At 39.2% G+C, this 19,441-nt stretch overlaps 2 protein-coding genes across 3 annotated transcripts; both read right to left on the bottom strand.

Moving 5' to 3' along the window:
- Positions 1-12,700, bottom strand: mllt1a (MLLT1 super elongation complex subunit a). Of its 2 annotated transcripts, none has more exons than XM_079467471.1 (12): positions 12,523-12,700; positions 9,127-9,307; positions 7,968-8,050; positions 7,227-7,370; positions 6,391-6,516; positions 5,034-5,654; positions 4,718-4,808; positions 4,264-4,375; positions 3,646-3,745; positions 3,158-3,235; positions 2,752-2,823; positions 1-2,334 (listed from the first exon to the last, which is right to left on the bottom strand). In XM_079467471.1, exons 1-12 carry the CDS (start codon positions 12,532-12,534, stop codon positions 2,206-2,208), a joined length of 1,749 nt encoding a protein of 582 aa, XP_079323597.1. In that variant the 5' UTR covers positions 12,535-12,700; the 3' UTR covers positions 1-2,205. The 2 variants fall into 2 exon arrangements, with proteins under 2 accessions (XP_079323597.1, XP_079323598.1); XM_079467472.1 differs by having other exon boundaries at positions 3,167-3,235.
- A 901-nt stretch (positions 12,701-13,601) lies between these two features.
- Positions 13,602-18,508, bottom strand: acer1 (alkaline ceramidase 1; the record flags this gene model as incomplete). Its single annotated transcript, XM_079468561.1, has 7 exons — positions 13,602-14,552; positions 14,791-14,928; positions 15,488-15,625; positions 16,204-16,342; positions 16,807-16,921; positions 17,297-17,418; positions 18,490-18,508. The coding sequence occupies 7 exons, from the start codon at positions 18,506-18,508 to the stop codon at positions 14,375-14,377; spliced, it is 849 nt and encodes a 282-aa protein (XP_079324687.1). The 3' UTR covers positions 13,602-14,374.
- Positions 18,509-19,441: the final 933 nt, after the last annotated feature.

Raw genomic sequence — 19,441 nt, 5'->3', positions numbered from 1 at the left:
CACGTAAACAGTACTCAAATGACTTTATTCATAATATGATTTTGCAATAAAAACATAAAAAGTAACATATTTTGCCCTTATTATAACTTGCATCAAATGACCACATGGTGGCACTGTATGCCAAGTTTAACATCAACTAAAGGTTACGCTTCTGTTCAGATCACATGTAAAAACCCAGAGCTCCCCGATCCCACGGATAAATACAGCAAACACAAATAAAAACACCACAGACTGACAAAAAGACAGTTCTCTGCAACTGCAAGCTGAGGATCAGAAAATGATGCAGTATTTGTTTCTGTAGATGAGACTCCCACTGTGTATTATACATGTACTTCTATGTATGCCCCTCCCATTAGTGTTCATTTCCTGTTCTGTGTAAAATACAGATCTGAACAGTTGAAAACTCACATAATATTTCTTATTTCTCATCCGCATTTCTCCCCTTGTAGTGAATGGTAATAGGGTCCTGTGTACAGCAGGCTACAACAAACCATGGTTTGTCAACTCTTGATGTGAAGTTTTCTAAACAAACACAGCCTGCCATGATCTTATGTATCGGCCTGAAGTAACAGATTCAAGTTCGTATGGTCATTTCCTACAGTCTATGATGATGTAATGTGCTGATACAGAGAAACCAAAATTGAAAGTTCCTTAAAAAAAACTGGCGATTCTTGACACAAAAAGTTAATATCATATTGCATGTAAATATTGTATAAAATTCATAAAAATACAATTACTTAAGTACTTGAGTCAACAAAGCCAAAAGTGCAGAGGTACATAAATAAAAAATAAATTTACCCCCTCAAAATAAAAAGATAAAAAAAATAAAGAACAGGGTGTGCTCAGCGGGGCATTTCTTCAGAGCTGCCACTCAAGTTCACTTAACTCCACCCCTTTTGCCTCTTGCCCTGCCCCTTTATGACAGGCTGACCCGAACCAGTATGCGGTCAAAGGTTAAAGTTCATGAACTAGGAGTTGGGCGTCTAAAGGTCACACAACACAATTCAGCCACTCTCTCAAATCCAACTCTTAACCAAAAGTGAATTAGTATAAAATGGTTTGCTGTGCAGCAGACCAACAGCATCGGAATCTGTTGAAGATTAAAATAAACTCTGCAAGCAAACACTTTTACGACACACACACACAAACATACAGTACTCCCACACAGGGTGAAGTTAAGGGCATATGGTCTATAGCTCAGTCCACAGCGCCCTTTAAAGCTATTAGCATGAGAATAGACGCGCAGGGCATCGAGACGAAATCGAGCGGAGCCGAGATGATAGTCTGAGAGAGAGTTTGTGTCAGAAGCACAGTGAATTTACAGACTGCCGTTTCAGGGGCCATTTCCTATTAATTATCTACGTCCATGTAAGCTCGTCTCACCCATTTTTCCTTTTCTTTTGTCTCTCTTTTTTCAGTCTACGTATGAACAAAATATGATAACGGAAAACACGTCAACACAGATTTGCAAATACTTTCACGAGCTGCACTAGCAAAGCACAACATTTAGTTCTAAGGCCCGTTTGGCAAACACATAAATGAGGATCGATACATATAGGCATACGACTCGGAAATCCCAGAAAAGATATCCCGGCATCCCACATACACATAAGAAAGTGAAAGATAACACTGCTGTAATTCCTAAGAGCACGAATGAGATGATAAAGGCACTAAGACTAGCCCTAGAGGATAAAAAGCGATACATTCATGGCGTGCAGGGCTTTCTTACCGACCACAGTCGAAAATACCTTGGAAAACATTGGTAGAAAAATAAAATATAAAAGGTTGTGGCCCTCGATGCATCAGTGCGTATGGCTACAGAGAGACGTTTTCCTCGAATTTAGATTCGACAGTTCAGGCCCCTTAAGCAGAGAACTTCCTGTTGTGCAGGATGTTGAGATGGGATGAGAAAGAAGAAAGCAGAGGAGGAGAGTTTCTTAGATAGAAGAATGAAGGAAACGCTTGTTCCTGGGAAGCCTTTCTGGTCGGCTAGCAGCTGTTCCCAAAATATCGTCCGTGCACCAACACCTTTCACTCGTCCTCTGTTCCTCTTCTTTAGTAATCGGTTTATGGCTGTGATGTCATGCCTTTGTTTCCCATTTCCTGTTCATAGACTTGTCACCTGCTGCATCTTTCTCTCTCAGCACAAAAGTGAAAAAGGGCAGCCCCCTGTCCCTAGCCCCCCAAACCGTGATGGACTTCCTGTCATGTGGCGGTAGCCTCTAGGTAGCTCTGTAGTTTACGGACAGTCGACTCATCCAATGAGAAAAGGTCAAAGTCAAAAGTCGTGTTGGTGACATTAAAGTGGCCCGTCTCCTCGATGAGGTTCACGATCTGGAGGTACAAAACAGGTCAATGGTATTTGTTAAAGCTGCACGATTTGGTTTTTAAGGATTTTATGTAAATTAAATGTGCCGCCTCAGTATTCGCTCAATGGTTTTTCACAAACCCAAGTCAAGTTGAGAATTCTTTTTGGTTTACAACAACTAAAATTCTGTGGCACAAGTCATGGGTTATTAAAGTTTTTTTATTTCGTGAATTTCACTGTAATGGCACACATACTGTATACAGGATGTGTTCCTCCTTTCAAACAACTGAGATGAGGATGAGTACAACTAAATAAAACGGAGACTGAGGTCCTCAGACACTATTTTAACTTGAGATGCTGTTTAAAAGTGACATCGTTTGATCGTCTATTGAATCTTCCTTTAGACAATATATCCAAAATGCCTTTCAGTATGTTGCACATACCTGTTGCAGAACATTACGTTCCCTTAATGCCATCAGCCTGCGGTGAAGATCTACCAACTCTTCAGTGTATGCCTGAAACAAGACATGAGACCAACAGATGTGTTGTTTTTATGTGCAGACATAAAAAAATATGCACTAGTACCAAATCTATTTTAAAAAAATTATCTCATTTACTATTTAAAGAGGAAGGTTTTAAAATGGCATCATAGACAAAGCAACATATTTATGGCACCTTCTCTAGTGGATTTGCAATCCCAGAATCCACTGTTGTAAAAACCTTTTTGTTCACATTTAGTGTGGACAGATAGCTTTTTATTGGTTTTCAATGCAGGACTTTTGTGTGATGTTAACCAAATAGGAATAAACGCATAAGGGTGAGATGTGTAAAATTAAAAGTTTCATTTACCCTTCCTACCTTGTCGTAACCCTTCTTCAGGACCTTTTCCTGACGCAAGCAGGGGTCCGGACTCTTCCTTCCTGACACCTGTGTGATTGACAGACAGAGATTGGAACAAAAATATCACAGTGACTAACTAAGGAAAAATGATCTATCGCAGTGTTTTTCCAGTAACAGAGAGCCAGTGTTTGAGCATTGTTAAAACTAAGCACCGCTGGAGGCTCCCAGTTATGCGGCATTCCACAAGCATTCGATCAAAAGCCATGGGTCACCGCCTCATTTCAACACCGGGTGCAGGATAATCCAAGAGATAATGCCAATTGTTCATCATCTTTCAACATTAATAATTCCTCAACGGGCAGTCTACTGCAGCGATTGAGTTTCAAAGAGGATAAAGTAAGCGTTCACTGCCAGTCGAAAGATTTGGAGAACTGTATGAATAAAACTGTCAAGGTTCTAAAAGAAACGCTGCCATGCAGTCTTGAATATATAGTAACCTTGTTGTTGTTGGAGCTGTGTTTCTGTGGCTGAGGGGGCGGATCTCGAATGGGACGCTGCGGCCCGTCGCTGCAGTCACTCTCGCTGTCTAGACTCAGCCTGTGAAAGGAGAGGGCAAAAGTCAAATACGTTCCTGTTTACATTTAAATAAATCCCTTTTAGAGTCCAACTATCAACTGTTTTGACCATTTCTTTGAATTTATTTCTCAAAATGTCTTCATCGAAACTAAAATGTACACATGCAGTGTGAGCAAAAATGAGTTTATACATAAAACGTTCAAATAAACCATTCAACCTGATGTTTTGCGGAATGCATTTTGACTTCATTAAAGGAGCATTTATTCTGTAAGTAAATACATTGTATATTTAAATAAAACAAATTATAATGGACAAATTCTACCATACATCTGATGCTTCCAACCTTAAACAGTAAATCTTTAAATTCAGCTCATCGACTTGAATTAAACAGGACAGAGAGCGACGTACAATTTGAAGTGTTTGCTCTGAGCAAACAAAGCGGTTCCCTGCCTCCCCTAACATTGATTATAGAGACTTAAAGCATCTGAAATATTTGCTTAAACAAACACTGGCAAGAAAGAGAGAGAGATCTGAACGACCTGGAGTCCCGATTGGGCAGGTTGTTCTTGACTGGCGTCTCTTCGTCTGAGCTGCTGTCATCATCATCTGACTCTTCTGACTGAAGATCCTCCACCATAGAGCGCAGGGGACCTACAGTACACAGTCCACGCAATAAACATCTAAAGTGCTTTTCATGATTCTGTATACATTTCTTCATAGGACCGATTTAGCTTTACATCTGCAGTTTGTTCAAATTTGTGTTCAAATCTATTGGTTATTTTTCCAGTTCCATTTGCTTTCAAACTATCAGAAGTATAACATTAACACAACTACATCTGTAAATTTGAGACACTTCCTCAAAATGGAGTTACCTCTCCAAGGTAACTGATTAAAAAAGTCGACAGTGAACGGAGTAAAAGTGTAGTAGGGAAATCTATATATGGATCTGAGAGCTTATCAGGACACTCCCTGGGGTGAAAGATCACGTCTTACCCTGGCCTTGTTTCTGCTGTGGTTCAAAGTCGGAGTCTGAGCTCGACTCTGAGCTGGAGCTGGAATCAGATGGGCTGGAAGGTGCCGACTGCTACGGGAAGGAAAGGAAGATATAAACTCTTGTTATTACTGCTATTAATCTATGCTTCAAGCCGAGTGTGGCGTCCAATTGAAAAAGTTTAATTACATTTTTTTCACAAAAACAATAACACCATTTCAGGATTTTCACTACAAAGTTTTTTTAGGCTTCAGGTTTTCTTTGCACCTAATACATTAAATAATTTAAATAAAAAACCAAAACTAAACCAAGTCTAACCTCCGACTTAGACGAAGCCTCATCTTCCGAGTTGGAGTCATCGGATTCCGGAGGCTTTTTGGGCTCTTTGACCTCTTGGGCTTCCGATTTGCTCTTGGCCCAGCGGCCCTTCTCTTTAGATGCCTTCTTATCCCCGAAGCCTGAAGAAGTCGTTGAGGACGACGCCGTTCGGGGGGAAGTGCCTGTGAACCCCCCGCCCCCAGAGCCTTTTGACCCCTCGGACCCTCCTTTCTTTGGCTTCTTGACACTGGGTTTGGGCGACTCCGCATTGGAAGGTCGTTTGCTGGGGACTTTAGCGTCGCCCGCCCCGCCTCCACCTCCAACGCCGGCTGACCCCGCCCCCCCTCCCTTAGGAGACATGCCTTCCATTTTGGATTCCTTGAGCGTGAGCTTGGGCTCCTTGAAAGCAGCTTTGGGCACCACTTTGTTCTCATCTTTCACTTTGATTTCTGGCTTCTTGGACGAGGAGGAGGAAGGGTCGCGGCTTGCTTTGCTGCCGCCGTCCCGGTCGGCATCTCCCTTGGACGTCGCCTTGCTCTCTGAATCTTTCCTCGGCCGTTCTCGATGCTCCTTAGCCATTTTGTGAGGTTTTGACACTTTGCTTCCTTCTTTACTGGGCTCCTACAAGACCAGAACATAGTTTGATAGATCAAAAACATTCAACTCACTAATTCTAATCTATTTATGTGACACATCTCACAATTGTTGCCTTGTTTCATTAAAGCAAATGCATATTAATACAGTTTCTAGTGGCAGAAGGAGGAAATATTTGAAATTATGAAACATGGAAAACACAATACATAGAATTATTGCAAATATTACAGAATAACAGAACATATTCCATATAAAAAGATGAATTGCCACTTGACACCTCTTAATAAAAAATCATCAAAAAAAAACCTTACAGCAAGTTTAATTTAACTCAACATTGACCTCCACTCAAAGGTCATGTGCTTTGTTGATGAGGCTGTTCTCAGATCAGGAGTGTTAATGATAATGGGGATGTTGGACGATGTCCAGCTCGCTCTGGATGATCACAGCGAAACAGCAGCAGGCAACCGATTCACTTTCCTGAGCTAATGAAAGATGCCACAGAGCGACCCAGACAAAGCCATCAGCGCTCAGATATGATAAATATACTGAAGGTGGTTCAGCAGCGATATGATGCACGTCCTACATAATAGTCACTTAATTCCAGATTAAAATGATGTGATTTTGTGATTACAAGCAAACAAAAGAATACAGAATGCTGTACAACCAATGTTGTGTATTGATCTGGTGTAGTGCCTTGATGTGTAATAAACTATTTCGAAAGATCTAAGAAGGAAATTCTTTTAGTAAGTTAAAATGTTTATACCTTTGATCCCTGTGGAGTTTTGCTCTTTTTAGGGTCCGAGAAGGCGGACAGCGGGATGGTTGGAAGCATGGGGTAATCTGGACTGGGTCTCGGGACCACCTCTGCTCCCTCTGGGACCACCATGTTCTGTTATATACACAATAAATAAATTGAATGATATTAGATTGTAAAATACAAGATATAGAAAGGTAGCTGACAATGTATCAATTGACATTTCAAGTTGAATGTATAAGCTAAAGCATATATCTTAGGTCCTTTACATTTTTTCTTTTTTTTTTTACTTTTTTGCCTTCACTAGTTCATTTTTAAGGGTTAGTACTCCAAAAATGTAATTGATTTTATCATTTATTCACGCTCATATAATTTCAAACCTGTAGGACTTTTTATATCTTCTGCAAAACACCAAAAAATCATTTGAAGAACCCTGGTAGCAAAACAACACTGGTCCCCATTGACATCTATTCATTGTATGGACACAAAACCACAAAATATCTTCTTTTGTACAACATTACTTGAATTTGAATACCAAATAAATGAAGATTTATTTTTATTTTGTGTGAACTATCCCTTTAAACAGTCCTGCAGGGAGACGAATTAAGGATGAATATTTCCGTGTAGTCTCTAAAGAAATATGAGCTCATAAAAGCTGCATTCATTATAATGAAAAAAGAATTAGCAGAACGCCATTTCAGCATGAACAGCATGTCACACCGCAGGACATGACAAACTATCCCATGTCAACTACCCAACAGTGCAATAAACAACTGTCATGTATACATCAGAAGAGACCATCTTAAATAACAATAATAAAAAACATCCCATAATGCACCACTCACCCCTCCGGCCTTGACAAGCTTGCGACGGAAATCGCGGGTAGGGTTATTGAACGTGAGTTTCTCACAGCGCAGATGATTGACAGGTGGGTTGCCCTCCAGGTTGAGGAAGAGGTCGTAGTTAAAGCACACCTTCTTCGGCTCCTCCTGCGTGAATGACATTAGTCAGTGTTGCCATTAATTCTGCTCATATCAGCGAACAACACAGACAAGCCTCAAAGCACTAAAGCAAAGCCAGCAGAGGCAAGACCGACACCATAATCTGATGGATTACATTTCACAGTCCAGAGATAAAGAACTGCAGGCTGAGATTCATCTGCAACGCTTCTGAGCACAGATTAAGAAAGATTACAGTTACAAATGAACATTCCTGCTCCATCTCTCTCTCTCTTTTCATCACCTCATCACTTCCCTCAGCATGATGAAATATGGATATGTTGAAGACGGCTCAGGAAAACAGGAATCCTTTCATGTGATGTTTTTAAAACATATCAAAAGCTTGTCAGGCAGTGGGTGGTCTTGGAAAGGAGATTGTAATTGTTTAGCATTATACCACCTCGGTGTAAAGTTCATAAGGCGAATCGCTGCGTTCAATACGTTACCCACTCAATCTCAGCGTGGTGATTTTCACAAAAGATGAGACAGAAAAAGACAAGCGCATTGTATGGGAATGAGTCAGATGGGGGGGCTGAATGCAGATGAGAGTCGACAAAAAAAGAATAATTGTAGGGAAAGATCTCTTACCTTGTTTTTGAAGTAGACCTCTATTGGCATCAGAAAGCCAGCATACCCTGATTCTTCAACCTTATATGGGGGCTCCTTACACACTAAGATGCAAAACATGAATTATTCCACTGACATAAGTATAATTGGCTCATAAAAAATATGTCTCTCTCTCTCTCTCTCTACCACTGAACATCTGCCATCATAAACCCGCATTAATCAATTGCCACTTCATCTCATTGTAGTTTTACAACTTAGGAGAGAAAATGACCACCAGGTATTTGTCAAAGTCATAAAACCGACACCGAGCAAAAGAGCAGCAATGATTTTCATCTCTATTGTAGTATTGAATATTTCTGTTCATGAACCAAATTTGGGAAAAACTTTCAGCTACATTATAGCTGAATATACGGATTCCTGAATACTTATGTATTTCTTCTCTAATGGCTCAAAATGAACATTTGTGTTGACCGGAGGATCCGTAATTCAAAAACAGCATCACATGTCTCTCTGGAATGGTTTATTATGACTGATTCATCATAAGCATTTTATGATCACTTTTTTATATAATGACTACTAAACTGTGCATTTGCCCATTGGCCAATTTCATACACTGCTTTTTTATGTAATCGTGGTCACTGGCAGTCTCTTTAAAAAAGTTAAACACAAATCGATATTCAATAAGTAGCAGCGTAATTTCAGCATTAAAGCGGGATGATGTATAATGTACTCCAACTCTAGGTCCCGATCATTCTGTGTGGGTTTATTTTGACAAGCTAACTGTAAATGGTGCCTTATGCATGTAAATATTATATATTGTCCCTGTCCTTTCGATGTCCAGATTCTTTGTTTTTGTCTCCTTTGGCAAAGATTCGAAACAAGCTCTTTGTATTGGTTAGATATTTGCAAATCCCAGTAACAAACAAAAAGGGAGACTAATAATAATGATTTACGTAAAAAAATGTAAATCACCAAGTATGGAAATACAAGGTTTCGGAAGGACAACTTTGCCTCAAAACCAGCTGTGTTACTTTAGAAGCATGGAAAAAATCAAATAGGTTGATATTTTTGCTCCTAATTTTAAGAATGAATAATTATCACATCAAAATCCTCCCAATGATGTTTTGGGATATTAAACTGTTTGGTGCAAATGTGTTATTCATAAAGTTGTACAGTTTACCTCTCTTAGGTTTAGGAAAGCTCTCATGCAGCCGGAAGACGACTTTATCCACAAAGTGCTGAATGTCGCTGTTCTCCGGGCCTCGAACAAACACCATCCAGTCGTGAGTGAAGCCTTCTGATGTCACCTTCTTCCTCAGCTGAGCCCTGTGCCCCAGCTCAAGCTTTACCTGAACCGTACACTGTCAACAGAGAGAAACGCACATAAATGAAACCATTCAACCAGATTTACAATTCTCTTCGGTATGAGACGCATATAAGAATCAAAAGTATTTTGACACTGAGAAAGACAAGATTTGTTAGGGAGAAATAAATTATATTGCAAGTATAACAATAATTTACAGTTGAATACTTGCAAAGCTGTACTGTGAGAAGAATACACATTTTTCATTTCACCAATTGTGACCCTGCCTGTAAACATCCAGCTAAAGTCATTTTTTGTGATTGACTGTTTCTACATAAAGTCATACACATTAACAGTAATGAACATATCTTTAATATTGAATAAGTGAGGCCATGTCAAAGATTGAAATCCTAGTGAAATGAATGATCGCAATCAAACTTTGATCCTCATCTCATTATTAGATTGAGACTTTAGCCTAGATTTCATAGACTGGGTCACAATTCATAAAGTAGAAGCTGTTTTACCGGAGTAACTTACGCACAACTTATTTTTGGAGTCATTTTTTTTTAGTCGTACCCCTGTATTTAATACACATGCTCGATACACTAATCATCTGTATCATGGCTGGTACTGCCAAATGGCCAGAGAAAGACATCAGGGGAATTCCTTGAAAAGCAGCCAGGAAAAAAGAACGCTGCCCAGAGACTCCACATAGGGTGGATGGATACGGGCCAAAGTGGGTCCAGGTGCCCAGATGCTCAGCTGCTGTTGACTCCTGCCCCTTCTCACCAAGAGAACCAGAACCAAAAAACACAACTAAAAGGAGCCTGGTTTAAATATAAAAGAAGGCAAAAGTAGGTGAGAAAATAGAGAAAGACAGGTGAAGAATCGTATTGGCTGCCATCTGGCCTGCTTGTCCTGACATCATAATGCCCATTTAACTATCTGTAGGCCGACACTCCCACGTTTCCAAAGCCCAAACCTGCCATGGCCCGATGCTGCCAGGCATTAGAATGACCCCATGAGTCCATCTCATTCATTGACTACAATCCCCAGCCACATGTCTCATACAGACAAAAGGCTGACTTCCTTCAACGGCAAGGACGATGCAGCATTAGTCTGTTCTATTTCCAGGCCTTGCTTTTTGTTATTTTGTCACAGTAACTCGCCTTGAGGTAACAATTACAAACACTAACCGCAAAAAACCTCTTCCTGCCCGAGTGGAACATGCCCGCCCGAATACAAAGATGATACGAGACAGACATAATAGGATCCAACACTAATCCAGGAGAATGGGGACAAAAACATCAAAAAGACCTTTTTGAAAAGGAGCAGATTAAACAGAAGTCTATTGGCTTCTGGGTGCAGGGCAGACCTAAGAAATCCCCAGCATAGGTACTCACCTGCATCACTTTATCAAAGCCAAAACTGAGACAATACGTTGTGGGTTGGATCACTGCTATGATACAGATTACCAGTCAAGCAGAGTCAAATACAAGCAACACATGTGTAAATCACCAAGGGAGCAATAAAACAAGTCTCAGAGGAGCTGCAATGTTGTTGTGCAATGTGAAGCAGCTCAGGAAATAGAATTTAATTAGACTGCATTCATGATATTTCATAAGGATTGTTTTTATTATTATTATTGACATCCTGATTGCTTTTTTCCTCTTTAACGTTATATCAGCATTAAGGCTATTCATTCAAGGAGTATGGTGTGTACAAAACAAACGCTTACAACCAGCCTTCAATTCACAAAGGTCTGGATCACAAATCAGATTTATAAACAAATTAGGTTTTTGATATTTGTCATCGTGTCTTATACATTTCAGTAAGCCTATTAAGAGAAAGGGCATGTTCAAATAATGTAAACAATAAAACTGGACAGATAATCAAACGCCAAGCAAACCATTTCTTAATATTACGCTGAATGATTCAGATTTTTTCCCCTACGTGGAAATGAGATATTTTTCAATACATTTGTCATCAACAGTGCCATCGGTAGTCAAGAGGGTTTCCCGGACAGGGTTTCGGCAAAGTCCCAGAATAAAATAAATGCTAGAACTGTCTAACCTGAAAGCATTACTTGCAATGGCAAATGTATGAAAATATATCAGTGCTATTGTTTTGTCTGAAAATGCACACGGTAATGCTTGTTTGTAAGACATGTTTGTAAAACCTACATTAATATCCTAATTTAAGTTAACTAGTAGTTATGGGTTTATCTAATCCCTGTCCGTGAATGGCCCGACAAAAGTTTATTTAGGAATACTAAACATGGTTTTATTCGAGTAAACAAGTGGTATACGTATGGTATACTAATATGACCATATTTTTGTACAAATACCATGTACATGAGACTATAATTATTTGTGGTTACTATGGCTTTACTAAAAATATACAGTTACTGACTATGGTAACAGTGACAAAACCCTGGTTAATTTTAATAATAAGAAACATAACTTCTGTTAAAACACCATAGTTATTACACAAGGCTTTTGTTATTGCGTTGAAACTGTCAAAGAGAAAAAGAACATTCAACTGATCATTTGAAGGAGATTAACTGTTAATACATTACCATTGAAATTACAAATGTGATTCAGGTGGTTTTTTTAAAGGGACCGCTTAATGTAAAAGCATCAGGAAAACAAATTCAGATCCTGCTAACCACAGACATTGTGAAAAACATCAACCAGAATAAAAGCCGGAATGTAAAAGGAATCTTATTAATCGACAGCATATGATCTGCTACTGCACTCCGCGTTTAAGCATCTCATTCATCATAATGCATAATAAAGGGCAATTAATTTGCCTGGAAGGGTATAGCTTCCCGCTTCCAGAAGTATACCAGGAACCCCCACTATTACACGAGACACCCTTCACCGTGCATGCTCTGTCACAAGCACTAATGCATAAAAACGCATGCTCCTCATTTCCTCTAATAAAAGCCGCAGACTGATACTGACTCCCGGGCCACAGAAGTACGGGACAAAAACACTCTCTTTGTGTTGTGATCGTGCACGCAGGACTTGCCCACTGCAAAAGCTGGCTAACGCAGCTGATGTCCTCAAATACCGATGTAGCTTTAATATGCGTGGCCTGCTCGAGTCAAATAGCTGAGTGGAGGGAGGAGGGAGGGGGTATACGGCTCCGATCCGCTGCTTTCACGAGCTCCAAGTGTCCACATTCAGTTGCAATGGTGGATTTCTCTAGGCGCGCGCTTACAAAAGTTGACTTCACCCCATGCAACACCAAAAGCGTTGAATACTCTACCTGATTCTCCATAGTTCACCGGCACGATAAAAGGTCCTGTTTATTTACAGAAGGCGTTTGAGCGGCTGTTCCCGAGTCCTCATTGTGTGTCAATTCCAGCCCAAAACCGGAAACTAGACGGTTCCCCTCCCCTCTCCGGACCTCTGGCATGCACCCAAAACAGAAAGCGTTTGTGTCCAATCAAGTGCCGTCTACGACACGCTTTACGCATCGGGGCCAATCGCAAAGCGCGGTAGGCGGGACTTCCCACGGGCTGCTGTACTGGTAGGTAATAATTAGAGATCAGCCGAACTGAAAGGATGTTTTTGTTTTTTCAGTCTAGTCGCGCTACATGGCATGCTTTTATTTGTTTTTTTTATCTGTGCACTTTTTAAATAGATTTATTTCCCTCAAAGGAAAGCATGTTAGAAACAGCTGGGTTGTGATTGGATGGTTGAGGACATACCTCTGTTTCATTAGGGAGATTACAGTAAATTATTAATGGATAGGGATTTCACTTGCGAGTTATTTCGTTGAATATATTTTTTTATGTCACAAATTGATATAGGAAGCTTGTAATAATTACACGTTTGAGCTGTAAAAAGTAAGTTTTGTCAAATAATGTTTCGTCATTGGTCACTTTCCACGAAATTACCATATAGGCACTTATAACATGTTGGGGAATCTACTTCAAACTGTGTGAGAATCTAGTCTAGTGAAAGTGTTGGCCGATATCATATAACATAAACTATATAACCTATAGCAGAAGGCATACTGTATTTGTAAATTATGCACATTTTTTGTAAAAATTCTTTAAATATTAAAACATCTCTGTAGACAGAGCAGAAGGTGTCTGCATGTACTGCACTTATGAGCTGTCCCAAAGATGAGCACTAGATGGCGCTACGTGAGAGCAAATCGATACATCTGTTTGGAAAATCCTTAACCTCGACTTGACCCCATCTTTTCAAATAAAGCATACGACCAGTTCCATTACCAACCAGTTTAGTCCTCTGTGTGTCAAGAGTTTAGTGCGCATTATGATCCTTCATGATGACAACATTTCAAACCTTTAAATAATCTTGTACCAAACACGTCTTAAGAATTATAACTGATACAGTGGTGATATTAATTTATTTAATAAAAGTGAAGTCATGTCGGTACACCATTATACACAATTTCATACAACGATATGGTTATCATAAGTATAGGTTAGCGAAAGTGTAACGTTTTCATTACAAAATAAGTTTAAAAACAATTCCAACACCAATACAGTCCCAAATATTACATTTGTAAACAAACATTTTCACAATACCGAATATTGTGGAAGTGATGTCTAATATCAGACAAATACAGGGACTTCTCCATAAATAAGACTCTTAATGAAACATATTTTACATTAGCACCTTCACAGTGAGAAGTTCGCACTAAAGCATTTCTCAACAATTATCATTCAAGTTTTTCCCATAAATCAAGTAATTGTCACACTTTAATTAATAAACATAAAAGTATTTTAAAAGCGTTCAAGCCGTTGATTCAAATTTAAGAATTAAATGTCGAAAATACATTCGATCTTGTCACAACAGTGAAAATACTAATTTTACAAAACAGACGGTTAGTTGTTTGTAAAAATTATAATACAAACAGTACACACACTTGCAGCTTTACGGAGAACACACACTGTACGAAGTGCCAGAAATGGCAACATCCCCACAAGATGTAAAATATGTCTTGTATAACAATTACTTTGTTTCACTTTAACGTTCAAAGAGCAAGGTGTCTCTCTGATCCAGGATTATCTCTATCCTGAACCTAGATCTGCATTACACCAAGCATAAATATGACAATTCATCTATGCTTTTTGTTTTGTCTGCTAACACCTTTTTCTCAGCTTTGTGCTGCCTTTAAGGACAATGTAAGGCAGCCCAATTGCCCAGCTATCCAGTGGCCAGTACTGCAAGTCCGGTAGTGAATAGGGGATCTCCAGGGTGGCATCCAGGTAGGCGATCAAAGTGCTAGCATAAGCTGTGGCTAACACAATCAAAATGTGCCTGAACAGAAGTTGAAAAACCAAGAATAACATGGTCACCTGACAGTCTGTATTGTGATTTATATGCTCACATATTTTACACAGCATCATGGTGTCACATTCCATTATGCACAGAAAGTCACAAAATGGCATTTATACAATAATTGATACACAAATACAATCCTGACATAATACGAGGACTGTAACATGTTAAATTAAATGGTACTGGAACACACTGCTGTAAAATGAGCCTCACTTACCAGATCCCATGTAGATAACAGAAGTTCAGTTTCTGCCAAAAGCTACAGCCAAAGCGATCGCTGATCCAGCAGGAGATGGCCAGCACCCACAGGCCAATAGATGCCCTGGTCAGTTGCAAAACTCTCTGATTTGCACAACTGTTTAAGAAAAACACACCATGTCGAGAAATGTTAAAAACAAGCAAGACAGTAAAATAAGAAAAACATTGCATCCACATTCATAAGCGTTAAAGATCAAATCTAGTCTATGTCGCATTTCTAGTCTTAAAGTGATAGTTCACCAAAATAACAATATTCTGTCATCATTTACTTGCCCTGTTGTCGTTTCCAACCCTATGACTTTCTTTCTTCCGCAGAACACAAAAGAAGATATTTTAAATAATTGCATTGGTTTTGTGTCCATACAATATAAGTCAACGTGTGCCGGTGCTGTTCGGTTAGCAACAAAATATCTTCTTTTGTGTTCTGCCGATCAAAGTCTTATGGGTTGGAAATGACAAGAGGATGAGTAAATAATGTGAACTCTGACTTTAATTCAGATATAAACAAAAACGAATATCTGATGCATATATTTACAGTAGCCTATATATCTTTTTCCTTATGCCTACATATGAATGCACCATATATAAAAAAGCAGGACAGTGCTTTATGTGTTTTACTGTAATGTGTTTATGACAAATAAAAGTATTTAATTTACTCTTTTAATTCCACCAACAGGGAGTAGATGATATGTAGCGCAAAGAAGTTGAGAGCGTAGGCGTTGGCTGTAGGTTTGAAAAAGGACAATAAAGTGGTAACAACCGTCATAACCAGAACCACTTGAGAGAAGGATCTCCTGAACAACAACAGAGAAAGACAGAAAAAATCATTAACCATTACATTGCCAAACCCACTTTTTGCCATATAGTCAGCTAAATATTCCATACAATATAATCAAAACTCAAGGTAAGGGTATCACAGCCCTGATACATGGGAGCTTTCTCTAGGTATTAGATATCCAACCCACAAGATGACAGATGAATTAAATAATAAAATACAGCTTCAATATTGATCAAACGTTTTCTGGATTACAATTAGATATTCAAGTCTTCTTCTAAGCAAACCCTCTCATCTAGCTTTCAACTATTCCTTACCCATATTTAAATATTCATAAACAGTCGGTTGGACCCCACTGAGAATGTGGATTCCATCTCTCCCACAGTGAGATGAGTAGAATTTGATATTTCAAAGTAAAACCGGGTTACTGTTACACAGGTCAAAGAGTAAATGGATCTTTTAATTGCTTCTGTCTATTTTTATAAATCTGCAGATGCAGGTTTTCCAGGGAATAAATCACACAATTCTATGGAAAGAGTCCATATGGTACATTAAGAATAAAAAGGAGAGCGTAGTTATAATAAAGTTCTGCCTTACCTGGTCTTAACAAAAGATGGGAAGTGTCTGCGTGGGAACCACAGAGAGTAGCCGATAGCCAAAACCCAGAGGATTGACAGCTCATCAAGCATCTGTCCCATGAAACTCAAAGTCATGTGAAAATACATGGAGAAGATACCTGAAGAGAATTACAAATGTCTCTTTTAATCTATTTTTGTCACTGAGCGAATTACATGCAAGTTCATCCGAATGTGGTTAAAAATCAGGTTATAACAAATATGTATATCGTCTTGTGAACAATACATCCTAAACACTTCATATGACCTTCTTCTGCATAACACAAAAGAAGAATTTCTGAAAGATGTTATTTGTAACCAAACAGCTTTGACTTCCATTGTTGTCCATTGTACGGACACAGAATGTCAGAACCACTGACACACTCCTCAAATATACCTTCTTTTGTGTTGCACGGAGGAAAGAGTTGTATACAGGTTTTAAATGACAGGTGGATGAATCAATGATGCTAGAATACGTTTTTTGTGTGAACTATCCCTTTAACTACTGAGCAATGCTGACCCCTGCTGGATCATCAATGCCACAACACCTTTTAAATTCAACTTGTGCTGATACGCTGACACTTGCCTACAAAGATCATCATGATCCAGACCAGATGCACGGCCAGGTTCCTTTCCCTGGCATATGGATGTAACAGGTAAAGCATAATAGGGGAGATCATAAAGAAGATGAAACTGCTCATCTGAAGGAGGAAGACACAGCATGTTAGTGGATTGGACACACACTCAAATCACCCAGCCTCTTACATCTGGCTGCCTGTCATACATATCTGCACATTTTTTATCAGTTTGTTATTCGGGTAGGGCCGGAAGACTTGAATGGGCTGAACAAATCATCTTTGATACACATGGGATAGACAGAAGATTGTGCCTGAGTCACTGAAAATGTGTCAACGGTGTGGGTGTAGTTTCTGGATAAAAGCATGACACTTTTGAACATTGCTGTATGGACACTGCACCAATGTCTCGAATAAGACTCATTATAATAAAAAGGAGTGTTAACGGTGATATTCACGGACAGGGTGGTGATTGAATAAAGTTTTTGTGGCAGGTCATACCGTGTTAAAATATTCCACTACAATCTCTGAGTGTTTATAGTTATCTTCACACCAGTCCACTTCGGAGCTCTCATAAGAAAATATGTTTGCCATTTTATCCGCTGATGGGAATGAAGGGATCCCTGAGAGAAAGAGAGAGAGAGAGAGACAGACTGTCAATGCACAATACCTCCAAATGTACAACTGTTGTTTTTTGAAGGACAAAACACTAAACAGTCATGTTGTCTTTGCAAAATGTTTTTTCCAGAATGGAGAACAAAAGCCCTTTACTACCTTGAAAGAAACTCTGTCTATTCTAGAATAAGCTTAAAGGAGTAGTTCACCTTCAAAACGAAAGTTCAATCATCATTTACACGCACTCTTGTCATTTCAAACCTGTATGACTTACTTTCTTCTGCAGAACACATTTACATTTAGTCATTTAGCAGACGCTTTTATCCAAAGCGACTTACAAAGAGATCAAGGAGCAATAAGCGTTAAATGTCGATAGGTCATAAAGAACACAAAATATATTTAGAAAAATGTTGGTAACAGCACAGCATAAGAAAGAAAGTCACACAGGTTTGAAATGACAAGAGGAAGAGTAAATGATGACAGGATTTTAATTTGAAGGTGAACTACTCCTTTAAACTGACAGGTGAAATTTCACGTTTCTCCTGCCTGAGCAGGTTTTGAATTCAACGCTTACTGTGACTCAAATGTCGTCATTTTGAACAACAGAAACATATTCTGATTTCATTTGCTTTTAAGAAAAATGTTTTACTAAACATGTATATTTTTTCTTTTGTAAAATCAATTTCTCCTCTTTGGTTCGTAGCTACCCAACGCCTCTGATTGCGGTCACGTGGTTTTTATAAATCAATAGGCTACCTGTACAGGTTAAATAAGACAATTGCACTCATATGCAGTGAGCAATATCACTAAACTAACAAACCCATATAACGTTCAAACGCATATAAGCACATTTTTCACTGGGGTATGTTCTTCAGGACATTACACCATAGACCACTTAGCCTTATTAAAGCCGGTAAAGCAAATCCACTGTAAATAAATAAATTGTAGGCACAGCAACAGCGCAAAGCAAGCATTCGAAACGCTACGATAACCGGACGATTATCTGTATAATCTCTATCAAATCGATAAAGCCAAACGATCGCACTCGTTCGTAGATAAAAGGCACTACTATCACTTACCTCTTAAAAATGTATCCATCGCCGCGCGCTCCATGTCGGGTAGGTTTAAGTAGGGGAGAAATGTCCCCGATCCTGTTACTCGGGTCTCGCTCTGTGACATCACCTGGAGAGTTCAGGTGAAACCGAGCGAACAGTCGCATTCTTCGTTCATTGTACTGTAAAGCTGTCAATGCGCTATGCAGACAGACCTGAAACGAACCGTTTTACATGACAACGGCTGGAAACCACACGCCGCCTCCGGCACGAGCTGCAGCGCAAGTTTGGTGAACCGCACTTTAATCTCACCTGTCGAGTATCAAACACCTCTCGACTCAATAAAGAATCATTTTAAAAATTTTTGTATTTAATGTCATGATGTCATTCATTCATGTTCATATTCAATGAAAAGGTAAAAAGATGTCCAAAACATTTCCTATTTAAATCTTGCAGGCCTGCTTATTTGCATAGGCATTTACAATATAAAAATAATACATTTAATCTGTCAAAAAGGCTACAGGACACAAAATGGGATATAATAAGTTCATACATTTCTACGTTATACTAAGTGCAGTTATCCCTTTAAACCATTAAGATCACATGCAAATATGAAGCATGTTCCTAAATCTCTATTTGTTTTCAAACTCAGCAACATGTTGAGGTTTTGCATGAAGGCTTATGTAACATGAGGGACGGATTCTTCTCGGTGCAGGAGAACATTTCAGTCTGAACACACCTGCTCAACCAGTCTTCCTACATGGGAGTTCCACCTACCTTCAACGTCGCAGAAAGACAGTCTTCACCTGTCTTTCAAAACCCTTCTTTGTGTCTGTGCCGGTAACTTCTTTTCTAGTGCAAATCCAATCCAAACATATTCTCAATGTTTTTTCTGAAGAAATTAGGTGGGGGTAAAGACTACATGTTTCGCAAGGTGAGGCTTTTTAGGCTGGGGTCTTAATGTTGTTTCAGGAACCGG

The sequence above is a fragment of the Barbatula barbatula genome, assembly GCF_947034865.1.
Source record: "Barbatula barbatula genome assembly, chromosome: 11".
In the NCBI taxonomy this organism is placed as follows: Eukaryota; Metazoa; Chordata; class Actinopteri; order Cypriniformes; family Nemacheilidae; genus Barbatula; species Barbatula barbatula.
Note: the sequence above shows the minus strand (reverse complement) of the source record. Positions and strands in the feature narration are given on the sequence as shown.

Bases quoted from the DNA above. Each gene is read 5' to 3' on its own strand.
- mllt1a (XM_079467471.1), bottom strand. The intron at 6,517-7,226 runs GTGAGTGGTGCA...TGTATATAACAG, and splicing joins AGCTTGTCAAGGCCGGAGGG to AACATGGTGGTCCCAGAGGG. The intron at 2,824-3,157 runs GTAAATGAAACT...GTCTTGTTTCAG, and splicing joins GTTACGACAAGGTAGGAAGG to GCATACACTGAAGAGTTGGT.